The sequence below is a fragment of the Ictidomys tridecemlineatus genome, chromosome 6, assembly GCF_052094955.1.
Source record: "Ictidomys tridecemlineatus isolate mIctTri1 chromosome 6, mIctTri1.hap1, whole genome shotgun sequence".
In the NCBI taxonomy this organism is placed as follows: domain Eukaryota; kingdom Metazoa; phylum Chordata; class Mammalia; order Rodentia; family Sciuridae; genus Ictidomys; species Ictidomys tridecemlineatus.
This window is the reverse complement of record NC_135482.1, coordinates 863626-885378: the sequence shown is the minus strand read 5'-3', so window position 1 is coordinate 885378 and position 21753 is coordinate 863626. Positions and strand designations below refer to the sequence as shown.

Sequence of the window (21753 nt, the reverse complement as noted above, 5' to 3'; positions counted from 1 at the left end):
CTCAGTGAACTTGCTGAGTTGTGCCACCATCACCACCAGCCAGTTTTAGAACATTTTTGTCACCTGAAGGTACCCTGGTGCCTGGTACCCGTCACTTCCGTCCCCGCCGCAGGCAGCCACAGCCTCTGCCTCAACAGACCGCCTTCCCAGCTCAGTGGTGTCTGGCTGCTGCTGGGCCTGCTCACTGTGAGTCCACGGGTGCTCAGCTGTGTCCACCAAGCTGCCCGCACTTGGATAAGCCATGTTTGCCTGTCCCCTCGGGTCCCGTCCTGTCACCACCCAGCTTTTACCCAACACACAAGGAGCACGTGAGCGCACACACACACATACACCACATGCCAGTGCACGGGTACTCTGGGTGTTCCTGCATCTGGGCTGTGGTCACTCAGGCCCAGGACATGGTGGACTCGCTGTCATTTCCCCTGGTGAGGGAGTGCCGCTGCCTCCACATCCCGCAGCACGGGCGGCCTCCCAGGAGGTGTGAAGCGAGCCTCCGGCTTCCACTTGGATACCTCTAGTAGCTAATGGTGTCACCACCTTGTATCTGTCAAAAGCTTTCCTGTCTTCTCTGTTGAAATGTCTCATGAAGCGTCTCCTGCCTATATTCTTACTATTTTTTTAAAACCATGTTTACCTATTTTCTTTACCTGCTAGAAACATTCTGCCCCTGAGCTGCAGCTCCCGTCCTTTTTGTCCTGATTATCTTGAGACAGGGCCTAAGTGCCCAGGCTGGTCTTGAACTTGGGATCCTCCTGCTTCACCCTCCTGAGTAATGGGGATTATAGGTGTGTGTCACTGCACCCAGCTCGCTCTTAATTGGGTAAAATATATACAACATCTTACCAGGCGCAGTGGCGCATGCCCAGAGGCTGGGGAGGCTGAGGCAGGAAGATTGCAAGCTCAAAACCAGCCTCAGCAAAAGTGAGGCACTAAGCAACTCAGTGAGACCCTGTATAAATAAAATACAAAATAGGGCTGGGATGGGGCTCCGTGGTCGAGTGGCCCTGAGTTCAATCCGAAGTATCAAAAAAAAATGTGTGTGTGTGTGTGTATATAGTTTTAAAACTTGCCATTTAAGCATTTCTAAGTGTTTGTTTTGTTGCTGAAAGCTCAGTCCTTATCCCCGATGCCAATCCAATCAGGAGGACAGGGTTTTGGGAAAAGGAGAAGAAGGCTCATTGTTTTGCAGCAAAGGGGAAACCCAGGGGACCCTGTCCCACCAGCAGGAGCAGGGCCTTCAGAGGGACTCCAAGGCACAGGTCACCTGTCCCTGTGGGAGCTGAGATTCACTGTTGACGTGGGAGACGGTCATTTCTGAGACCTTCTGGGCCATCCCCAGAGTCTGGAGGACTTCCTGCCTATGGAGGGGGTGTGCTCAGGGACAGAGGAGTCTGCCAGGTGGGAAGAAAGGTACCTGTTTCCTGAGGTCAGGGAGGGGGAGCTCAGGGGGGAGCAGGGAGGGGGAGCTCAGGGGGGAGCAGGGAGGGGGAGCTCAGGGGGGAGCAGGGAGGGGGAGCTCAGGGGGGAGCAGGGAGGGGGAGCTCAGGGGGGAGCAGGGAGGGGGAGCTCAGGGGGGAGCAGGGAGGGGAGAGCTCAGGGGGGAGCAGGGAGGGGAGCTCAGGGGGGAGCAGGGAGGGGGAGCTCAGGGGGGAGCAGGGAGGGGGAGCTCAGGGGGGAGCAGGGAGGGGGAGCTCAGGGGGGAGCAGGGAGGGGGGAGAAGAGAGAAACAGGTCCCTTTAAAGTCTGAGCTGCAGTGGCAGAGCAGCCAGGGCGGTGCCGTGTCCCCGAGTGTGAGTGTGAGTGTGAGTCCTTTGTCACCGCGGCCATCTGCAAATGTGTTCTCCCAAACTTCACTTCCTTATGAAGTCATGGAGCATGGAGCTGTCGGTGTGACGGGCTCAGGCCCGCTCCTTCGCGGACCCTGCCTGGGTGTCTGTCCAGGGCACTGTCCAGCACAGTCGTGGAGGTCCCCCTTTCCTTTGAGTTCAGGTTCCAGGTCTTGGGCTCATTTTTGTGGTAGGCATGAAGCCAGGGTCTCCACTCTCGCTGACACAGGTACCTGGTCACGTTGTGTCACTGTGGGACACACAGCCCTTTTCCCCACGGGAATCCTTGGCACGGTCGTGAGGTTAAGTGACCAGTCCAGATGGGCCTACCTGGGCTCCATGGATCTTGACATTGATCTCTCACTTTATTACTAGAGTTTTGTAGCAAGTTTTCAGATTCAAAATTGTTAGTCCTCCAGCTTCATTCCTTTTTGAAATTGTTTGGCTCCTGTGAATCCTTGCACTTTTTATATGAATTTTATGATCAGATTGATGATTTTTTCCATACACACACACAAAAAGATCCTGTTCACAATTTTGATGGGCATGGGGGCGCACGCCCTTCAGACAGAAGTGAGCTTCTGATCCTGGGAAGTCGATGTCCGGAGCCCTTCAGCACCGCACACTGGGAACGCTGTGGGTCGCCACTGTGCCAGACTGGTGTGTTAAGCCCATTTGAGGTATATTTTTATTTTTGAGGCTGTTCGTTTTCAGTTGCTGATGTGTGTCACTCCTCTGGATGTGGCAACCTCCCAAATGGCTCTTCCCCTCTCCCTTCTCCTGCCGTTTGGTCACAGATACAGAAGTGATAACTGGAGAGAACCAGAAAGTCGCAGAGAAAAAGAAGCGTGAGGAGTTCATCCCAAGACCTCTGACTTTTGAACTCTGGGTTCATCCCTATTCTGTAGGTGTGTGGATCTGAGCCCCCTTCAAGGTGGCGCACAGGTAGGCCAGCCGGAACCTACAGCAGAGCCCTGGGACCTGAGCCAACACAGGGGCCGGATCCTACAGGAGGTTAAAAATGAAACATCAACTTGGAGTCCTATCAGATGATATTCAAATTTCCCAGGACAGAAATAAAAACCACGGGGCAGATGAGGAGGGTGAGAATCCCAGCCACAGAGGGCAGCAGTGCAGAGCCTCGCAGGCGTGATTTGTTCCTAAGGACTCCAGAGAGCTCTTGTAGAGATGCTTGAACCAGCAACTGCAACAGTCCTGACATAAATACCGGCTCAGCAAAGAAACAAGATGCATCAGGTAACGGAAAGCTCCGTCCTTGTCCCCGATGCTAACCCAATAATGAGGACATGGATTTGAGAAAAAGGAAAAAGAAGTTTTATTGCTCCTCTAGCAAAGGAGAGCACAGGGGCTCCTGTCTCAGAGCTGTGATCCTGCCCACCGGGGGTCGGAGGTTGTTGAAGAGGTGATTTAGAGGCCACACTCCGGGTGTCCCATGCTGTTCTCCGTCCAGGGTTGCAATGGGAGACACTCAGTGTCATCCTGAGGGTCTGAATTGCTTCATATCAGTGTGGACCTGTGCTCAAACAGATAACTCAGCTTAGAGTGGAAAGAAAGGTGATCCTGTCCTCTACCCCGCCCCAGATTAGTGAGGGGAGAGATCAGGGAGGGGAAGGGAATGAGGAAGAGAAAGAAACTCGTCTGTTCTAGAAGCAAGCACAGTGGCAGGGCAGCAGGACTGTATTCAAAACATGACGTGGGGACGGGGCTGGGGCTCAGCAGGAGAGTGCTCCCTAGCATGTGCCGGGCCCTGGGTTCGACCCTCAGCACTACATAAGAGTAAATAAATAAAATAAAGGTATTGTGTCCAACTACAACTAAATATATATATAAAGTGGACCACTCTTGAAAAGGAGAACCAAAGCACAATCTTAGAACTGAAAAATGCAATAACTAAAAGAAAAGAGAACCTCACCGGCCAGATTCAATAGCAGAATGGACAGAAGAGAGGAGAAATTAATCTGAACAATAGAAAAATAATTTAATGAACAGAACTGGCACAATGGTGGCCCTGATACCCGTGTCCCTGGAGCCCTAGGAGTGGCGTATAAGACTGAAAAAATATATGGTAAAATTCTAGCTGAAAATCCACCGAGCTTAGTGCAAGACATAAACCTGCAGATTCTAGAAGCAGAGAATTTCACTCCAAGGTAGGTTACTTTATAGCCAAAGTCTGAAAACCAAAGAAATAAGAGAAAACTTAAAAACAAGAATGATGTGTTACCTACCGAAGAGCAGTGGTCCCCGGGGTGGGACACACTGCAGGAGGGAAGGAGGACAGGGAGAAAGCACTCAGAATGAACTGTCAGTGCGGATTTTTTGTCCCAGCAAGTTGCCTCGACCTTGACCTGGCCTGAACAGAAATCTACAGCCAGCGCAGCTCACAGCTCATAGCTCCTGGTGAAAGGCCAACAGGGTCAAGGTGGGGATGACCCCTGCACCCACAGAGGAAGAGAAAACTGTCCTTGATACCATGTAGAAAATCCCAAGGAGTCTCTTACAAAACGGAGGAAGCCTGGGGTGTGGGGCGGTATGCACACCTGTAATCCCAGCAGCCGGGAGGCTGAGACACAAGGATCAAAGCCAGCCTCAGCAACTCAGCCTCAGCAACTCCCTGAGAGCCTGGGATGTGGCTCAGTGTGGAGTGTCCCTGAGTTCAATCTCTGGTGCCAAACACCACCACAACAAAAACACCAATACATAAACAAACAACAAAGGAACTCCCAGGATGAGTTCAGCCAGGCAGACGGGACCTGAAACCAAGGTTTCACAGGCCACCATTTGTCACCTCTCCCAGAGTGCCTGGGCCAGCTTCTGACAAGCACAAGTTCTGTGAGGCGGAGACTAAGCAACCCTCTTGAAACAAACAGCAAACAAAATACCAGAAAGGCAAAGGCTCCCACCAATGGAAGACTCACTGTGTTCAGGACCTGAAGACGCCAGCCCTTCCCAAAGTGCTCCACGGATCTAACCCCAGAACCAGTCGAGATTCCAGCTGGATCTTTCCGTGCTTGAGGAGAAGCGGATTTGGAATTCTACACAGAAAGGCAACAGAAACAGAACCAAAACAAATTTGAGAAAGAGGAAAAATGTGGGATGGGCACACCACCCGACTGACTTCCTGTCGTACAGCCAAGGCGGAAAGCGGCAGCCAACGCCGACCACATGGCCCAGAAAGCAGCCTCTTCGTCTCTGAGCAGGCGGACCAGCGGTTCAGTGAAGGGCTTCTCCGCCAGGCGCAGCAGCAGGTGCCACTCACAGACCCTGCTGGGCTCTCTGGGAAGACCTGGGTGAACTGGGGAGGGACACCAGGCCCCTGTACACCTCGGTGACCTCCCCAGGAGCAGGTGCTAGCTCCACTTCTCCAGAGGTGGGGGTCAGGTGACCCTGGGGCATAGAGCTGTCCACACTGTCCCAGTGGGAGCCGCCCCAGGTCACCCAGATCATGGTCACACTGGACCTGCACCATCCAGCTCCTCGAAGACTCTCTAGGGAAGAGAAAGGAGGGACTGAACCACCTGAGCTCGGTGTTTACCTGCGCACACGGCTGAGTGTGGACGTCTGGGGCCATCTCTCCTCCTGAGCTCGGTGTTTACCTGAGCACATGGCTGAGTGTGGACGTCTGGGGCCATCTCTCCTCCTGAGCTCGGTGTTTACCTGCGCACACGGCTGAGTGTGGACGTCTGGGGCCATCTCTCCTCCTGAGCTCGGTGTTTACCTGCGCACATGGCTGAGTGTGGACGTCTGGGGCCGTCTCTCCTCCTGAGCTCGGTGTTTACCTGCGCACACGGCTGAGTGTGGACGTCTGGGGCCATCTCTCCTCCTGAGCTCGGTGTTTACCTGAGCACATGGCTGAGTGTGGACTCTGGGGCCATCTCTCCTCCTGAGCTCGGTGTTTACCTGAGCACATGGCTGAGTGTGGACGTCTGGGGCCATCTCTCCTCCTGAGCTCGGTGTTTACCTGCGCACATGGCTGAGTGTGGACGTCTGGGGCCATCTCTCCTCCTGAGCTCGGTGTTTACCTGCGCACATGGCTGAGTGTGGACGTCTGGGGCCATCTCTCCTCCTGAGCTCGGTGTTTACCTGAGCACACGGCTGAGTGTGGACGTCTGGGGCTATCTCTCCTCCTGAGCTCGGTGTTTACCTGCGCACACGGCTGAGTGTGGACGTCTGGGGCCATCTCTCCTCCTGAGCTCGGTGTTTACCTGCGCACACGGCTGAGTGTGGACGTCTGGGGCCGTCTCTCCTCCTGAGCTCGGTGTTTACCTGCGCACACGGCTGAGTGTGGACGTCTGGGGCCGTCTCTCCTCCTGAGCTCGGTGTTTACCTGCGCACACGGCTGAGTGTGGACGTCTGGGGCCGTCTCTCCTCCTGAGCTCGGTGTTTACCTGCGCACACGGCTGAGTGTGGACGTCTGGGGCCATCTCTCCTCCTGAGGGCAGCCTTCCATGGGCCAGGGCCTAGGGGACATCAACCACTCTTGTCCTGGGAACCTGTGACAAGAGCATGTCCTTAAAGACACTCCCCCCAAGGCAAGCAAAGCAGAGGAAGGGGAAAGGCTTGACCCTGGAGCCCCTGGCTCTGCCCTGTCCCTTATCCCTGCCCAGGGAGGCTCCCACCCCTCCAAGAGCCCTAAGCCAGGCGCAGGCCTGCGCCCCTCCTAAGCGCACGCCTAGAGGCTCGCAGGTCGCGGGGCGCCCCGCAGGTGCTGCCTGTCCTTGCCCCACCAGTGCCCTCAGTCTAGCACAGATGGGGAAGCCGCGACCCTCCCTGCCCAGCCTCGAGGCCAGGCAGAAACCAGGAGGGAGGTGGGCCTGGGGGTTGAGCCTGTCCCTAGGGCGCAGGATTTCACGGGAAGGCAGGTGGCGCTCCCCTGGCCCCCAGCTTGGGTCGGTTTGACCTGCGCATCTCGGAACCAAAATGGCTTGGAGATGGCCCTGGGCTCCGCGGGGCTCACGTCCTTCTACGTCATCAGGGCTGAGGCCTCTCCCAAGGGCTCGCCGGCCGCGGATGCCCTCTGTCGGTCAGTCCTCATGGCCCACCCCACGCCTGGCCAGCTCCCCGACTCCCGTCCCCACAGTACGTCTCTCACTCCCCCGGCTTCCCCATCCCACCTCTGCCCCACGCCCGTCCACCTGCACCTGGGTCCGCTTCCCACCCTCCACGCTAGCCCGCCGGGTCCTACTGCCCGGTTCTCCACCCTGGAAAGCCACGTCTGTCCCCAAGTCTCCTGCTGTCCACCGCAGTCCTCCGTCACGTGAACCCCCCCCCCCCCCCGCGTCTGCGTGTGTCCTGTCCCTCCTGTTCTTGTGGGACCCAAGTGCTTGGGCCAGCGACCTGCCGCGCCGCCGTCCAGCCCGTGGGAAGGAGGATGGAGGGCTTGGGCCCGAGGTTCCCGGTGGCTCCAGGCCCCGCGAGCCAGGCGAGGGCCGGCCCGAACTCGGCGGGGCCAGGAGTAGTTCCAAGTCGCTTTAAAGCAGAGCGGACCCTAACTGGAAGCTGGGACCCGCCGTCTCCCGGGCGTTCTGCGCTGCAGGAGGCCGACCCCTCCCCGCACCACCCGGAACGCGCGGCCCCTGGGGTGGGCGGGTGGCGGGGGACGCCTGGCTCGCAGGCGTGCGGCTCCGCGGGGACGCCGGTGGCCGCGCGCTGGAGGACGCGGGTGGCAGGGCTGGAGGGAGCCGGCGGGGACGCCCCCTCGCCACCGCCTCTCCCATTCCTCCCCGCCCTGCGCACGGCCTGGCCTGCCACCACCCGCCGGCGCCGCTGGCTTCGGAGCCACCTGCCGCCGCACGCGCCGCTCCGGCTGCCAGACCCCAGCCCTGGACGCCCGCCGGGTCTCCGCCTTCGCCCCAGGGAGACTCGCCCCCAGGCTCCCCCTGGCAGGACTCCTGCCCAGGTGCGCCCCGCGCCTGCTGCCGGCCCTGGCCCCGGCGACGGGGAGCAGTCCGCACGGGGACACGGTCCAGCCACCCTGGAAGGATCTGTATGCCTGTCCACGCCTCATAACTCTCCACGTCTGTCACCCACAGAGCGGTCTCTGCCGACTTACCGACCTGCCCATCACCTAGCCTCCTGTCCTCCGGGGCCCGTGCTGCTCCCGCTCCAGGGCTGCCACGCCGGCCCGCAGTCCGTCCTGCGGTCCAGACGGCTCGCACCTCCTCCGGGCTGCAGAGGCTTGAGGTCTGCTCCCCCTGCTTCTGCCCCTGGGAAGCTGGGGTTCCTAGAGTCAAAGCCCCTCTTTACCGCTCGCCCCCCTCGGTGACCGCCTCTCCCAGATCCTCGAAGCCGTCGCTGGGCAGGCGCTCTTCCTGCGAGTGGTAGGGAACCAATCTAAAAAGGAGCCTTCCCTGCTGCCAGCTGGGGGACCCCCAACACACCCCTTCTCAGAGCATCTCCTGCAGAAACTCTGTAGATGTTTCTGTCACCTAAGAGGCTGCCCTCAGCCTCCCCAGGCCGCAGCCCAGGAGTGTTGTCCTCCCAGGGTCTGGGAGCTTCTCTCCGAGTGGACATCCGCCTGAGTGCTCCCTGACTCGGTTCCTTTGGCTCTCACAGAGAGGCCTTCACACACACACTCCACACACACATACACACTCCACACACACACTCCACACACTCCCACACACACTCCACACACTCACACACACACTCCACACACTCACACACACACTCCACACACACACTCCACACACACTCCACACACACACACGCACACACACGCACACACGCACACATGCACACACACGCACACACACACACTCACACACACACTCACACACACTCCACACACACACACACACACACACTCCACACACACACTCACACACTCTACACACACGCACACACACACACTCACACACACACTCCACACACACACACACTCCACACACACGCACACACACTCCACACACACACACTCCACACACACACTCCACACACACACGCACACACGCACACACACACACGCACACACACACACTCACAACACTCCACACACACACTCACACACTCACTCCACACACACACTCACACACTCTACACACACGCACACACACACACACACTCCACACACACACACACTCCACACACACACACACACTCCACACACGCACACACACTCCACACACTCACACACACACTCCACACACACTCCACACACACGCACGCACACGCACACACGCACACACACACGCACACACACACACTCAGACACACACTCACACACACACACTCACACACACACTCCACACACACACTCACACACTCTACACACACGCACACACACACACTCACACACACACACTCCACACACACACGCACACACACACACACGCACACACACACACGCACACACACGCACGCACACACTCACACACACACTCCACACACACACTCACACACACACTCTACACACACGCACACACTCACACACACACTCCACACACACACGCACACACACACACACACTCCACACACACGCACACATGCACACACACACTCACACACACACTCCACACACACGCACACACGCACACACTCACACACACTCCACACACACACTCACACACACACTCCACACACACACTCACACACATACACACTCCACACACACACACACACTCCACACACACACGCACACACGCACACACTCACACACACTCCACACACACACGCACACACGCACACACACACACTCCACACACACGCACACACACACGCACACTCCACACACACACGCACACACACACTCCACACACACACTCACACACACACTCCACACACACACTCACACACACATACACACTCCACACACACACACTCCACACACACACGCACACACTCACACACACTCCACACACACACGCACACACGCACACACACACACTCCACACACACGCACACACACACGCACACTCCACACACACACGCACACACACGCACACACACACTCCACACACACACTCACACACACACTCCACACACACACTCACACACACATACACACTCCACACACACACACTCCACACACACACGCACACACGCACACACTCACACACACTCCACACACACACGCACACACGCACACACACACACACACACACACACTCACACACCAGGTGTTTCAGGATGGTTTTGCAAGTCCTCTGGAAAACATGCTCTTCACTGAGGTGGATTTACACAGTACGAACGCTCTGGGTGTGAATGGAGGTCTCCATCAGGGACCAGGGTCTCCCTTCCAAGAACTGGGAAGTCTTCCCAGCAGAAGCTCTGTGGCCGCACCAGCTCTGGCCCTGGCCCCAGGTCCCAGCAGCCTCCCCTCCTTCTGTCCTCTGAGGGGCTGGGCTGTGTTCCACCCCACAGTGTCCTGAGATCTGCCCAGCAGGCCGCCTGGTCAGAACTTCCTTCTTGAGGCCAAATGATATTCCCGGGTGCCGCAGCCATCAGGGACACCCAGGTCCACTGTGAGGCCCTGGCCCTGGACCTGAGTTCCTGCCGTCCGTTCCCCTGGGTGGACACTAGGAGTGGAATCCTGGCCTCACGTGGCACTTCTCCATTTACCTGTCCCCTGGGGCTGTAGCACTCTGGTTCCAGGCGCAATACAGGAGGGTTCCAAGCTCTCCACGTGGTCTGCAACACTGACTGCTTTCCGTTTTTTCATTCTTTTACTTGTAGATGGATACATTGATTTTATTTTATTTTATTTTATGTGGTGCTGAGGATTGAACCCAGTACCTCCCACATGCTAGGCAAGTGCTCTGCCACCGAGCCACAACCCAGTCCCTGTCTTTTTCTTATTTTTTAAATAAAAGAATAGTCATCCTAATGGGTATGAAGTAGTATCTCACTGTGCTTTTGCTTTCTTCCCCATTTTTAATTGGTGCATTGGAGTGTACATAATGATGGGCTTTATTGTTACATATTTGTGCACACACACAATATACAATATAATTTGGCCCATGTCACTCCTTAGCCCTGGCCCCTCATCCCTGACTCTGTGGTTTTAATTTGCAGGTTCTTACTTGATAACGATGTTGACACTCTCTGCATGTGATTATTGGAAACTTGTATATTTTCCTTGGAAAATGTTTCTTTGAGGCCTTTTTAAAAACTTGGTTTGTTTTGTTGTTAATTCGTTGAAATTCTTTTTATATTCTGGATACTAGAGCTTATCAGAGATATGATGTGCAAATTTTTTCTTACATTCTGTCAGTTGACTTTTTGTTCTTTTGATAGAGTCATTTGATGCACAAGATTTCCAAAATTTTGATGAAATCCAGTTTATTTTTTTCTTTTGCTGCCTGTGCTTTTGATGCCATATTTAAGAAACCATCGCCACATCTAATCATGAAGACTTCCCCCTATACTTTCTTGCAGGAGTTTTACAGTTTCAGCTCTTAAATCCAATCTTTAACCCATTGAGAGTTCATTTCTGAAAATGACATAGATAAGGATTCAGTTCCATTCTTTTGCTTGTGAATATCCAGGTTTTCCAGAATCATCTGTTGAAAAGACCCTCCTTTACCCATCTGTGTTCCCTTACTCTGCTGGAGGTCAGTCCTGGCTCTCAATTCTGGACTACATGTCTACTCTTTTTAAAAAAACTATTTATTTTTTAGTTGTAGCTGGACACAATACCTTTATTTATTTTTACGTGGTGCTGAGGATGGAACCCAGGGTCTCTCACGCGCAAGGCAGGGGCACTCCTCTGAGCCACAGCCACGGCCCCTACATGTCTATTCTTATGCCTGATTCACACCTTCTATTCCTGTTACTTTGTAGTGCCTTTGGAAATCAGGACGTAAGCTTTCAAAATTGTGGCTGCGCTGGGTTCCATTCTCAGCACCCATATAAATAGAATAAATGTCCATTGATAAGTAAAATAAATAAATAATAAATAAATCACTTTGGCGATCAGGAGCGCTGGGATTGCTTCTTTCTCCTTTATTTTTTTCTTTTTGCTCTCTCTACTTCTTCGTTGTTTTTTTTTTTTTAATTTATTTCTTCTTCTTATTTTGTGTGTGTGTGTGTGTGCTGGGGATTGAACCCAAGAGCCCATAACCACTGAGCCCCATCCCCAGCCCTACTTTGTATTTTATTTGGAGACAGAGTCTCACTAAGTGCTTAGCACCTTGCTGTTACTGAGGCTGGCTTTGAACTCGTGATCCTCCTGCCTCAGCCTCCCGAGCCACTGGGATGACAGGTGTGTGCCACTGTGCCTGCTGGATTCTTTAGGATTTTCTACATGTAAGATCTGACACCTGTGAACAGATTTTGATTTTTCTTTGCTAGTGTGAGTGCCTTGCATTTCTTTTTAACTTTTTTTTAACCTAGCTTTACTTTTTACTGGTGCATATTAATTGTTCAGGACAGTGGGTTTCATCATTACATATTTGCACATGCACAGAGCTTGGCCAGTTCCTCCCCTCCCTCTCATGGGCTCCTTCCTCTGGCTCCCACATTTGAGAGAAAGCAGAGGACCTGGTCTTTCTGAGTCTGGCTTATATCTATAGATACCCTGCGGTTCCATCCATTTTCCTGCAAATGATGTAGTTTTGTTCTTCTTCCTGGCTGAAGACTACTCCATATGTACATATACCACATTCTCTTTATCCATTCTTCTGTTGACCCCACAGCTTGGAGACTGGGGTGTGCTGCTGTGAGCATGGCAGGCAGGCATCTCTGAAGCTCGCAGACCTAGTTCTTTTGGATAAATACGGAGGGGTGGTATGTGTAGCTGGATCTTATGGTGGGGCCAGTCTTTTGAGCCCGCCGATTTCCAGAGTGGTGGTGCCAATCTACATTCCCGCAAACAGGGTATAAGGGCCCCCCCATCTTCCCCAGCATTCATTATTATCGTGCTCTTGACGATCGCCATTGTGACTGGGGTGAGATGAAATCTCAATGGAGTTTTTTTTTGTATGTGGCCGGGGCAGTACCCAGGGTTGAACTCAGGGGCACTCAACCGCTGAGCACATCCCCAGCCCTAGTTCAGACTTTATTTAGAGACAGGGTCTCACTGAGTTGCTTAGTGCCTTGCTGAGGCTGAGGTTGGCTTTGAACTTGCAATCCTCCTGTCTCAGCCTCCACTGACGTAGAATTAGGCAGGCAGGATAGATAGGTAAGTCGAGTCAGGTCAGATCAAGGAGACCAATTCTGAGGGAGTCCGGAGGTTGGAGACTGCCCCTGAGGGACGGAAAGGTTAATCCCTCAGAGCCTTCCTCCACCCTGGTCAGGAACCTGCCCCTGCGCCAACCTGTGGCTGAGGTCCCGTCCCAGGATGCCCCTCCCCACAGGGAGCTCTGAGGCGTTAATTAATGTGTCCCAGGCTCAGCCACCTGGTTCCCACCTCTGGGCCCCCCAGGGAGCATCCCTGGGCCTAGGCGCATGGTGCCCAGGAAGGAGAGAGACGGGGAAGAGGGCAGGGGAACAGAGGAACCCTAGGACATAAACGGGCAGAGCACCTCGCTTCTCGGGACACCAGGACCCAGCTATGGCCCCTTCTCCTCCCGGGAGAGCTATGTGACCCCTTTCTCAATAAACCCTGCTTTATATCCCGGCCTCGGCTGCTCCGTAATGTTAGACTTCAACACGTGGGGAGCAGGACTGTCACCGATGGCCACGGTACGGCGGCCATTAGTGCTTCCTGGGAACGTTCATGCTCACCATCCAGTGGGTGGGCTGCTGGGGTTTTGGGTGGTCGAGTTTTTGAGACTTCACGTATGGTGGATGTTCATCTCTGTCCCAGGTCAAAGTTCAGGTGACCTAGCTGGGGGGTTTGTCTCTGGGTCTCCTACTCTATGCCATTGTCGGATGAGTTTGGAAATACTCCTGCTCTTTCTATTTCATGGCGTAATTTGAGGAGCATTGGTTTTGGATCTCGTTTAAGTTCTTGTAAGTCTCATCCTTGAATCTGCCTGGCCCTGGACTTCTCTTTCTTTGGAAGCTTTTATTACTGTTTCAATCTTGTCACTTGTTATTGGTTTTCTATTTCCTCTTGGTTCAATTTTGGTAGTCTGTATGTGTCTAGAAATTTATCCATTTCTTCTAGATTTTTCAATTTATTAGCATATAAATTTTCAAAAATAGAACCGACTGATCCTCTGGGTTTCACTGGTATCTCTTGTAATACCGCCCCCCCTTTATTAATTTTTTTTTAGTTGTAGTTGGACACAAAACCGTTATTTTATTTATTTTTATGTGGTGCTGAGGATCAAACCCAGTGCCTTGCACGTGCTAGGTGAGCGCTCCACCACTGAGCCGCGACCCCAGCCCATAATAGCCCCTTTGCCATCTCTAATTGTATTAATTTGGGTCTTCTCTGTCTTTTGGTTAGTTTAAAAGTTTCTCAATCTCATTTAGCTTTTCAAAAAACTTCATTGATCATTTGTGTTGTCTGTTCTCAATTTCAGTTTTGACCTTTTCTGGGGTTTTGTTTGTTTGTTTGTTTTTGGTACCAGAGATTGAACCCAGGGGTGCTTAACCACTGAGCCACATCCCCAGCCCATTTTTTATGTTTTATTTACAGACAGGACCTCACAAAGACAAGGCTGGCTTTGAACTTATGATCCTCCTGTCTCAGCCTCCTGAGCCACTGGGATTACAGGTGTGCACCACCACACCCAGCTCAGTTTTGATCTTTATTATTTCTTTGTAAATTTTTTAAAAAATTTTTATTTGTTTATTGTATGTGGTGCCAGGGATGGAACCCAATGCCTCATGCATGCTAGGCAAGTGCTCAACCTCTGAGCCCCAGCCCTGGCCCCTAAATTTTTTAAAAATATTATTTTTAGTTGTTGATGGACCTCTTTACTTTATGCATTTATTTATACGCAGTGCTGAGAATCAAACCCAGTACGCACACATAGTAGGTAAGTGCTCTACCACTGAGCCACAACCCCAGGCCTATTATTTCTTTAATTCTACTGGTTTGTTCTTGTTTTCTAAGACCTTGAGATGCATCATTAAGTTATCAATTTGAGATTTTTTTAAAATAGTGTAGGAACTCATGGCTAAAAACTTTCCTCTTTCAGATTTTGATAAGTTACATAGAATTTTAAGGTTTTTTTCCCCAATTTCTTTAATAACTTGCTCACTCTTTTTGATAGGCAGAATTAATGTTGTCAAAATGACCATTCTACAAACACTCCATACATATTTAATATGATTCCAGTCAAAATCCCAATGATATTCCTCATAGATATAGAAAAAGGGAAGAGAACAAATGAAATTCATTTGGAAAAATAAGAGACTCAGAATAGCTAAAGCAATCCTTAGCAGGAGAGTGAAGCAGGTGGCATCGCTACACCAGACCTTAAACTACACTACAGAGCAGTAGTAACGGAACTTGGCATGTTACTGGTACCGAAATAGACTGGTAGACCAGTGCTACAGAATAGAGGACACAGAGACTAACCCACATAAATACAGTTATCTCATACTAGACAGAGGTGCCAAAAACATACATTGGAAAAAAACAGCCTCTTCCCCAAAGGGTACTGGGAAAATTGGAAATCCATATGTAGCAAAATTAAATTAAATCCCTATCTCTCACCCTGCACAAAGTGGATCAAGGAATTAGACCAGAGACCCTAGCCTAACAGAAGAAAAAGTAGGCTCAAATATTTATCATGCTGGATTAGGCCCCCACTTCCTTAACAAGACCCCTAAAGTATAAGAAATAAAATCAAGAATCAATAAATGGGATGGTTTCAAACTGAAAAGCTTCTTCTCAGCAAAAGAAACAATCAGTGAGGTGAATCGAGAGCCCACAGAATGGGAGAAAATTTTTACCACATGCACATCAGACAGAGCACTAATCTCCAGGATATTAAAGAACTCAAAAAACTTAACACTAAAAAAATGAATAACCCAATCAATAAATGGGCCAAGGAACTGAACAGACACTTCTCAGAAGAAGATATGTGATCACTTAACAAATATAGGAAAAAATGTTCAACATCTCTAGCAATTAAAGAAATGCAAATCAAAACTATTCTAAGATTTCATCTCACTCCAGTCTTAGAGTGGCAGCTATGAGGAATACAAACAACAATTAGTGTTGGCGAGGATGTGGGGAAAAGGCACACTCATAGACTACTGGTGGGACTGCAAACTGGTGCATATTTTGGAAAGCAGTATGGAGAATCCTTAGAAAACTGGGAATGGAACCACCATTTGATCCAGCTATCCCACTCCTCAGTTTATACCCAAAGGACTTAAAACAGCCTACTACAGGGACACAGCCACGTCCATGTTTATAGCAGCACAATTCACAATAGCTAAACTGTGGAACCAACCTAGATGCCCTTCAGTGGATGAATGGGTAAAGAAACTGTGGTGTATATACACAGTGGAATATTACTCAGAGTTAAAAGAGGAAAAAAACATGGCATTTGCAGGTCAATGGATGGAGCTGGAGAATATCATGCTAAGTGAAGTGAGCCAATCCCAAAACCAAAGGCTGAAAGTTCTCTCTGATATGTTCATGCTGACCCATAATGGGGATGGCGGGGCATGGGAGCGATGGAGCACCTCTAGATAGGGCAAAGGGGAGGGAGGGGAGGGAGGGGGTATGGGGGTAGGAAAGGTGGTGGAAGGAGATGGACATCATTACCCTAAGTACATGTACAAAGACACGAATGATGTGACTCGACTTTGGGAACAACGAGAGAAATGAAAAATTGTGCTCCGTATGTGCACTGTGAATTGAAATGCATTCTGCTGTCATGTATAACAAATTAAAATTAAAATAAATAAATTTAAAATAAAAAATATATACAGAGATTCTGAAAAAGAACAAAATAGAAATCTCAAAAATAAAAACTCAATAAACCAAATAAGTTCAGTGGAGGTCTCACCCACAGACCAGCTCAGAGTATCGGATCTTGAAGAGTGTTTTAGTTGGCTGTTGCACCACTGTGCCTAAAAGGCTGATCAGAACAACGGTAGAGGAGGAAAGTGTATCTGGGGACTCACAGTCTCCAGGTCTCAGTCCATCGGCAGCTGGCTCCATTCCTCAGGGCTTGAGATGCGCCAGAACTTCCTGGCAGACAGTGAGGGAAGCAGCTCACAGGATGATCAGAAGCCCAGACAGGGACTCTACTCGCCAGATGCACGACCCCAGTGCCCACCTCCTCCAGCATCACTCACCACTCAGATAATCCCATGGGGTCACTGCTCTCAGAACCCATCATTTCTCCTCTGAACTTTCTGCACAGTCTCACACGTGAGCTTTTGGGGGACACGACGTATCCAAACCATAACAGGGTAGACAGACTGACATTCAGACAGTAGGAAAAAGTAAATAAGAAAATATGAGCAGAATGTACAAGAACTCTGGAACATCAGAGGACCACACTTGAGACTCGTAGGTCTTGAGTAAGGATTGGAGTTACAGGTTAATAAATAGAAAACTCGGGGCTGGGGTTGTGGCTCAGCGGTAGAGTGCTTGCCTAGCACGTGCGAGGCCCTGGGTTTGATCCTCAGCACCACATAAAAAACAATAAAGGTATTGTGTCCAACTACAGCTAAAAAATACATTAAGAAAAAGAAAACTTATGCAGTGAAACAATAGCAGAAAATTTCCCTGTTCTCAGGAAGAAGATGGACATACAGATACTGGAGGTATTTAGAACCCCAGATAGATAAGACCAGAAAAAAAACCTCTCCAGGTCTTATTATACTTAAAATGCCAAAAATTCAGAACATAGAAAGGATATTAGCCATAAGAGAGAAATGCCAAGTCACTTATAAAGGCAAACACCTCACAGTAACAGCAGAGTTCTTAGCAGAAACTCTAAAGGCCAGAAGTGCAGGAAATGATGTATTTCTAGCTTTGAAAGAAAATAACTGTCAACCAGATTACAATATCCAGCAAAGTTATCCTTCAGAATTAAGTAGAAATCAAACCTTCCAAGATAGGTATACAGTAAAGGAAAACATGACCACTAATTCAGCCTTGCAGAAGACAGTCCTAGACACAGAAGAGACAGAGAAACACATCCAAGTAGCACAGGGAAAATCTCATTAGAGGAGCTGATACGCAAATGAGAATTAGGAATGAACCAGACATCAGGAATAAAACAAAAAGGAAGAGCACGTACCTCTGCCTAATAACACTGAAGGCACACGACCTTAATTCTCCAATTAAAAGTAGACTGGTAGATTAGACTTTAAAACCACACCAAACTGGAGGTTGCCTGTAAGGAGCGCATTTCTCAGTCAAAGACGTTCACCCACAGAAAGTAAAAGGATGCAGAATAGTATTCCATGAAATGGGATCTGAAAGTCCGCCGTGGGAGCTCTCTCACCCCTGGCTAAGCAGCCGCCAGGTCAGAATCGCTCAGAAGAGACAAAGAAGTCATTGCATACTGGTGACGGGAACACTCCACAGCAAGACACAATGATTATAAATAGATATGCCCTCAACATCACTGAACCCAATTTCATAAAACAAACACTACTTGACCTAAAGGCTCACATAGGCTCCAATAAAATAATAGCGAGTGGCCACTCTCACTGATAGATCATCCAGATGTAAACTCAGCACAGTGGCTACAGAGTTAAACTATACTTAAATCACATTCACCTCATAGGCATCTGCAGAAGATTTCCTCCTATGGCTGAGTACACTTTCTTTTCATCAGCTCAGGGAACTTTCTCCAGAATAGATCATATATTAGACCACGAATCATTATCTGCATCTTATCAGATCATAAAGCCTGTGCACAGTGGCACATACCTGTGATCCCAGCAACTCTGGAGGCTGAGGCATGAGGAGAGCAAGGCCCTAAGCAACTTAGCGAGACTCTCTCTCAAATAAAAAATAAAAAGGGCTGGGGATTTGACTAAACTGGGCTCAACCTCTAGTACCAAAAAAAAAAAAATAGTGTGCAGATCATAATGAAATGAAATTAGAAGCCAACTGTAAGAAAAACTATGGAAAATATACAAATACATGGAGATTGAACAATACACTTTTTTAAATTTATTTATTTATTTGTTCTATTTTGTTATACACGACAGCAGAATGCATTTCAATTCATATACAAATTGCAGCACAATTTTTCATTTCTGTGGTTATTCCCAAAGTCGAGTCACATCATTCCTGTCTTTGTACATGTACTTAGGGTAATGATGTCCATCTCCTTCCACCACCTTTCCTACCCCCATGCCCCCTCCCTCCCCTCCCTCCCCTTTGCCCTATCTAGAGGTGCTCCATCCCTCCCATGCCCCGCCATCCCCATTATGGGTCAGCATGAACATATCAGAGAGAACTTTCAGCCTTTGGTTTTGGGGATTGGCTCACTTCACTTAGCATGATATTCTCCAGCTCCATCCATTGACCTGCAAATGCCATGCTTTTATTCAATGCACTGCCGCAGAGAAGCAAAGGAGAGGGATGGCACAGACTGAAAAATCAGGCAGTAAAGAATGTCAAGTTGATATTACACCTCGGAGAACAAAGGGCTAGGGCAAGAAGAGAGGGAAAGAGCAGGGAAGAGAGACAAGAAAGACAAACTAGAGAAGGAGCATAAAGGTGAAGCAGAAGCTAGGGCTGGGGCTCCTGGTGCAGGGCTGGCCTAGAATGGGTAGGGCCCTGGGTTCCATTCTCAGCACCGCATACAAACAAATAAAATAGAGGTCGGTTGACAACTAAACCATATTAAAATAAAAAAAATTAAAGAAAGACTAGATCCAATGAATAAGTTAACACTATTATTATTTTGATATTTGTGTGTGTGTGTGTGGTGCTGGGTTGAACCTAAGGCCTTGTGCATGCCAGGCAGAGGTCCTACCACTGGGCCCCACACCAACCCTTTTTATTTTTTTATTTTGAGGCAGGGCCTCGCTAAGTTGCTGAGGCTGACTTTGCATTTGTGATCCTCCTGCCTCCTGCCTCGGCCTCCGAGTTGCTGTGATCACAGGTGTGTGCTACTGCACCGGCTACACATTAACTTCAAAAGGAGAAGAGGGGTTGGAAAACAGGTGAAGGGGCTGGGGTTGTGGCTCAGCGGTAGAGCGCTCGCCTAGCACGTGTGATCGATCCTCAGCACCACGAAAAAATAAACAAAGTAAAGGTATTGTGTATAAGTAAAAAATAAACATTAAGAAACAGGTGAAGTTATATAAAAGGGTGCAATAACAAATAATGAGTGAGATTTAAACAAGCCAATACGGCAGACCATACCAGCAAAATCAAAAACTAACCTCAGGGGCTTCGAGGCCCTGGGTTAGATCCTCAGCACCACATAAAAATAAAAACAAATAAACCAAAGGCATCCTGTCTATCTACAACTACAAAAAACAAAAACAAAACAAACCCCCCCCCAAAAAAAAAAAAACCAAAAAAAAAAAAACCCTAACGTTAAAATATTTAAAAACAAAACAAAACCCAAAAACGTCACTAATGTTAAAAACGCTGAACTTCCTCCCTGGGGAGGTGTCAACGAGGAGGGACTGTTTTCAGGGCCGTGGCTGTGCCGCGGGGAGGCCCGGGGCCCCACCTGCCCTTCCCCGGGGCGGAGGCCGGCTGCACGGCGGCTGCTGCGGAGGACGCGCAGTGCCCGCCGCTGGCCGAGAGGGGAGGGCTCCCAGACCCGCCCTTCTCCGGGTCCGAGGGCCGGTCCGAGGGCCGGGGCCCAGCGCACAGGCCTCGCAGCGGGCGCCGGGCCGTGCGCGCCGAAGCCCTGCGCCCAGCCCCGGAACGCGCGCCCGCGGGGTGGCCTGGGCTCACCGCGGAGGCGCCCCCGCGACCGCATTCGCGGCTGTCTCCAGAGGAGAGGAAGAGCCGGCTGCGCCTTCCCAGGGCTGCCAGCTTGGGGCCACCCGACAGAGCGGCTTCCCAGCGCGCGGGGCACGCGGGGCGCAGCGGTCGGTGTCCACTAAACCCCTGGGCTTCTCCGCGCCTCCCGACCCGGCGCTGCCCCTCCCGTCGGTGCCACCTCGCCCCTGCCCTGCCCCAGGCCGCTGCCGCTCCGCAGCTGGGAGCCCCTGTCGCGCGCCGGGGTCGCGGTGGGTCTGGTTCTGCACCTCGGGGTTGTCCCTGTCACCACCTGGCCGCGTGGCTGGCTCCGGCTGTTCCGGCTCAGAGCGCGGGGACAGGGAACTTGCAGCCTCGTTTACTCTGCGCTCCGGACGCCCGGTGCCGCGCTGCTGGTCCTTGTCCTCGGGGCGGGGACTTCAGTGCTGGGCCAGAGTTTCAAAGCGGGGTCGGGTCTTGTCCCTGGTCGCCTGAGCACGTGTGGGCTTTTCACATCCGGTCCTTCCCGGGTTAAATTCCCTTCTGTTCCCGGCTCGCGGAGGTTTATCGTGGAAGGCGTTTGGATCCTCTCCAGTGCCTTTCTGCCTCCCTGGGGTGCTCTTGCGTTTTGGCCCGCCGTTCTGCTGCACGTTGAGCCAGCTTGCATTCCTGGGACGAACATATAATCCTCAAATGAGCTGCCGAATTCAGTCTGCCTGTATTTTGTTAAGGAATTTTGCATCTAGCTGGGTGTGGTGGCACACATCCATAATCCCAGGGACTAGGGGGGCTGGGGCAGGCGGATCTCAACCTCAAGGCCCACCTCCGCAATTTAGCAAGGCCCTAAGCAACTTAGTGAGATGCTGTCTCAAAAATAAAAAAATGCAAAGGGCTGGGGATGTGGCTCCGTGGATAAGCTCAACTCCCTGCTACAAAAAAGAAGGGAGGGATCTTGCATCAATGTAGAAATGGGCATTGACCAATGATTTCTTTCTTATGGTGAATCCTGGCTTTGGTTCTAGGGTGATGCTGGCTTCACAGAAAGAGCTGAGAAGTGTTTTTTCCTCTCTCTCTCTCTCTCTCTCTCTCTCTCTCTCTCTCTCTCTCTCTCTCTCTTGAATATTTCTTTAAGAGATTTGGTGTACTTCTCCCGGGAGCCCTCTGGTC

At 51.1% G+C, this 21753-nt stretch overlaps 1 protein-coding gene across 1 annotated transcript; it reads right to left on the bottom strand.

Moving 5' to 3' along the window:
- Positions 1 to 3138: 3138 nt before the first annotated feature.
- On the bottom strand, positions 3139 to 20605 carry LOC144378451 (uncharacterized). The gene is made up of 9 exons (XM_078052446.1): positions 20351 to 20605; positions 8091 to 8155; positions 7917 to 8002; positions 7182 to 7846; positions 6233 to 6304; positions 4975 to 5139; positions 4763 to 4879; positions 4073 to 4103; positions 3139 to 3360 (listed from the first exon to the last, which is right to left on the bottom strand). Exons 1-9 carry the CDS (start codon positions 20603 to 20605, stop codon positions 3350 to 3352), a joined length of 1467 nt encoding a protein of 488 aa, XP_077908572.1. The 3' UTR covers positions 3139 to 3349.
- Positions 20606 to 21753: the final 1148 nt, after the last annotated feature.

Excerpts from the sequence above, each read along its gene's own strand:
- LOC144378451 (XM_078052446.1), bottom strand. The coding sequence starts at position 20,605 with ATGCGGTCGCGGGGGCGCCTCCGCGGTGAGCCCAGGCCACCCCGCGGG. Across the intron at positions 5,140-6,232 it reads ACACTCAGCCGTGTGCGCAG|TTCACCCAGGTCTTCCCAGA; the intron begins GTAAACACCGAG and ends GTCCCTCCCCAG. Across the intron at positions 4,880-4,974 it reads TGCCGCTTTCCGCCTTGGCT|AATTCCAAATCCGCTTCTCC; the intron begins GTACGACAGGAA and ends CTTTCTGTGTAG.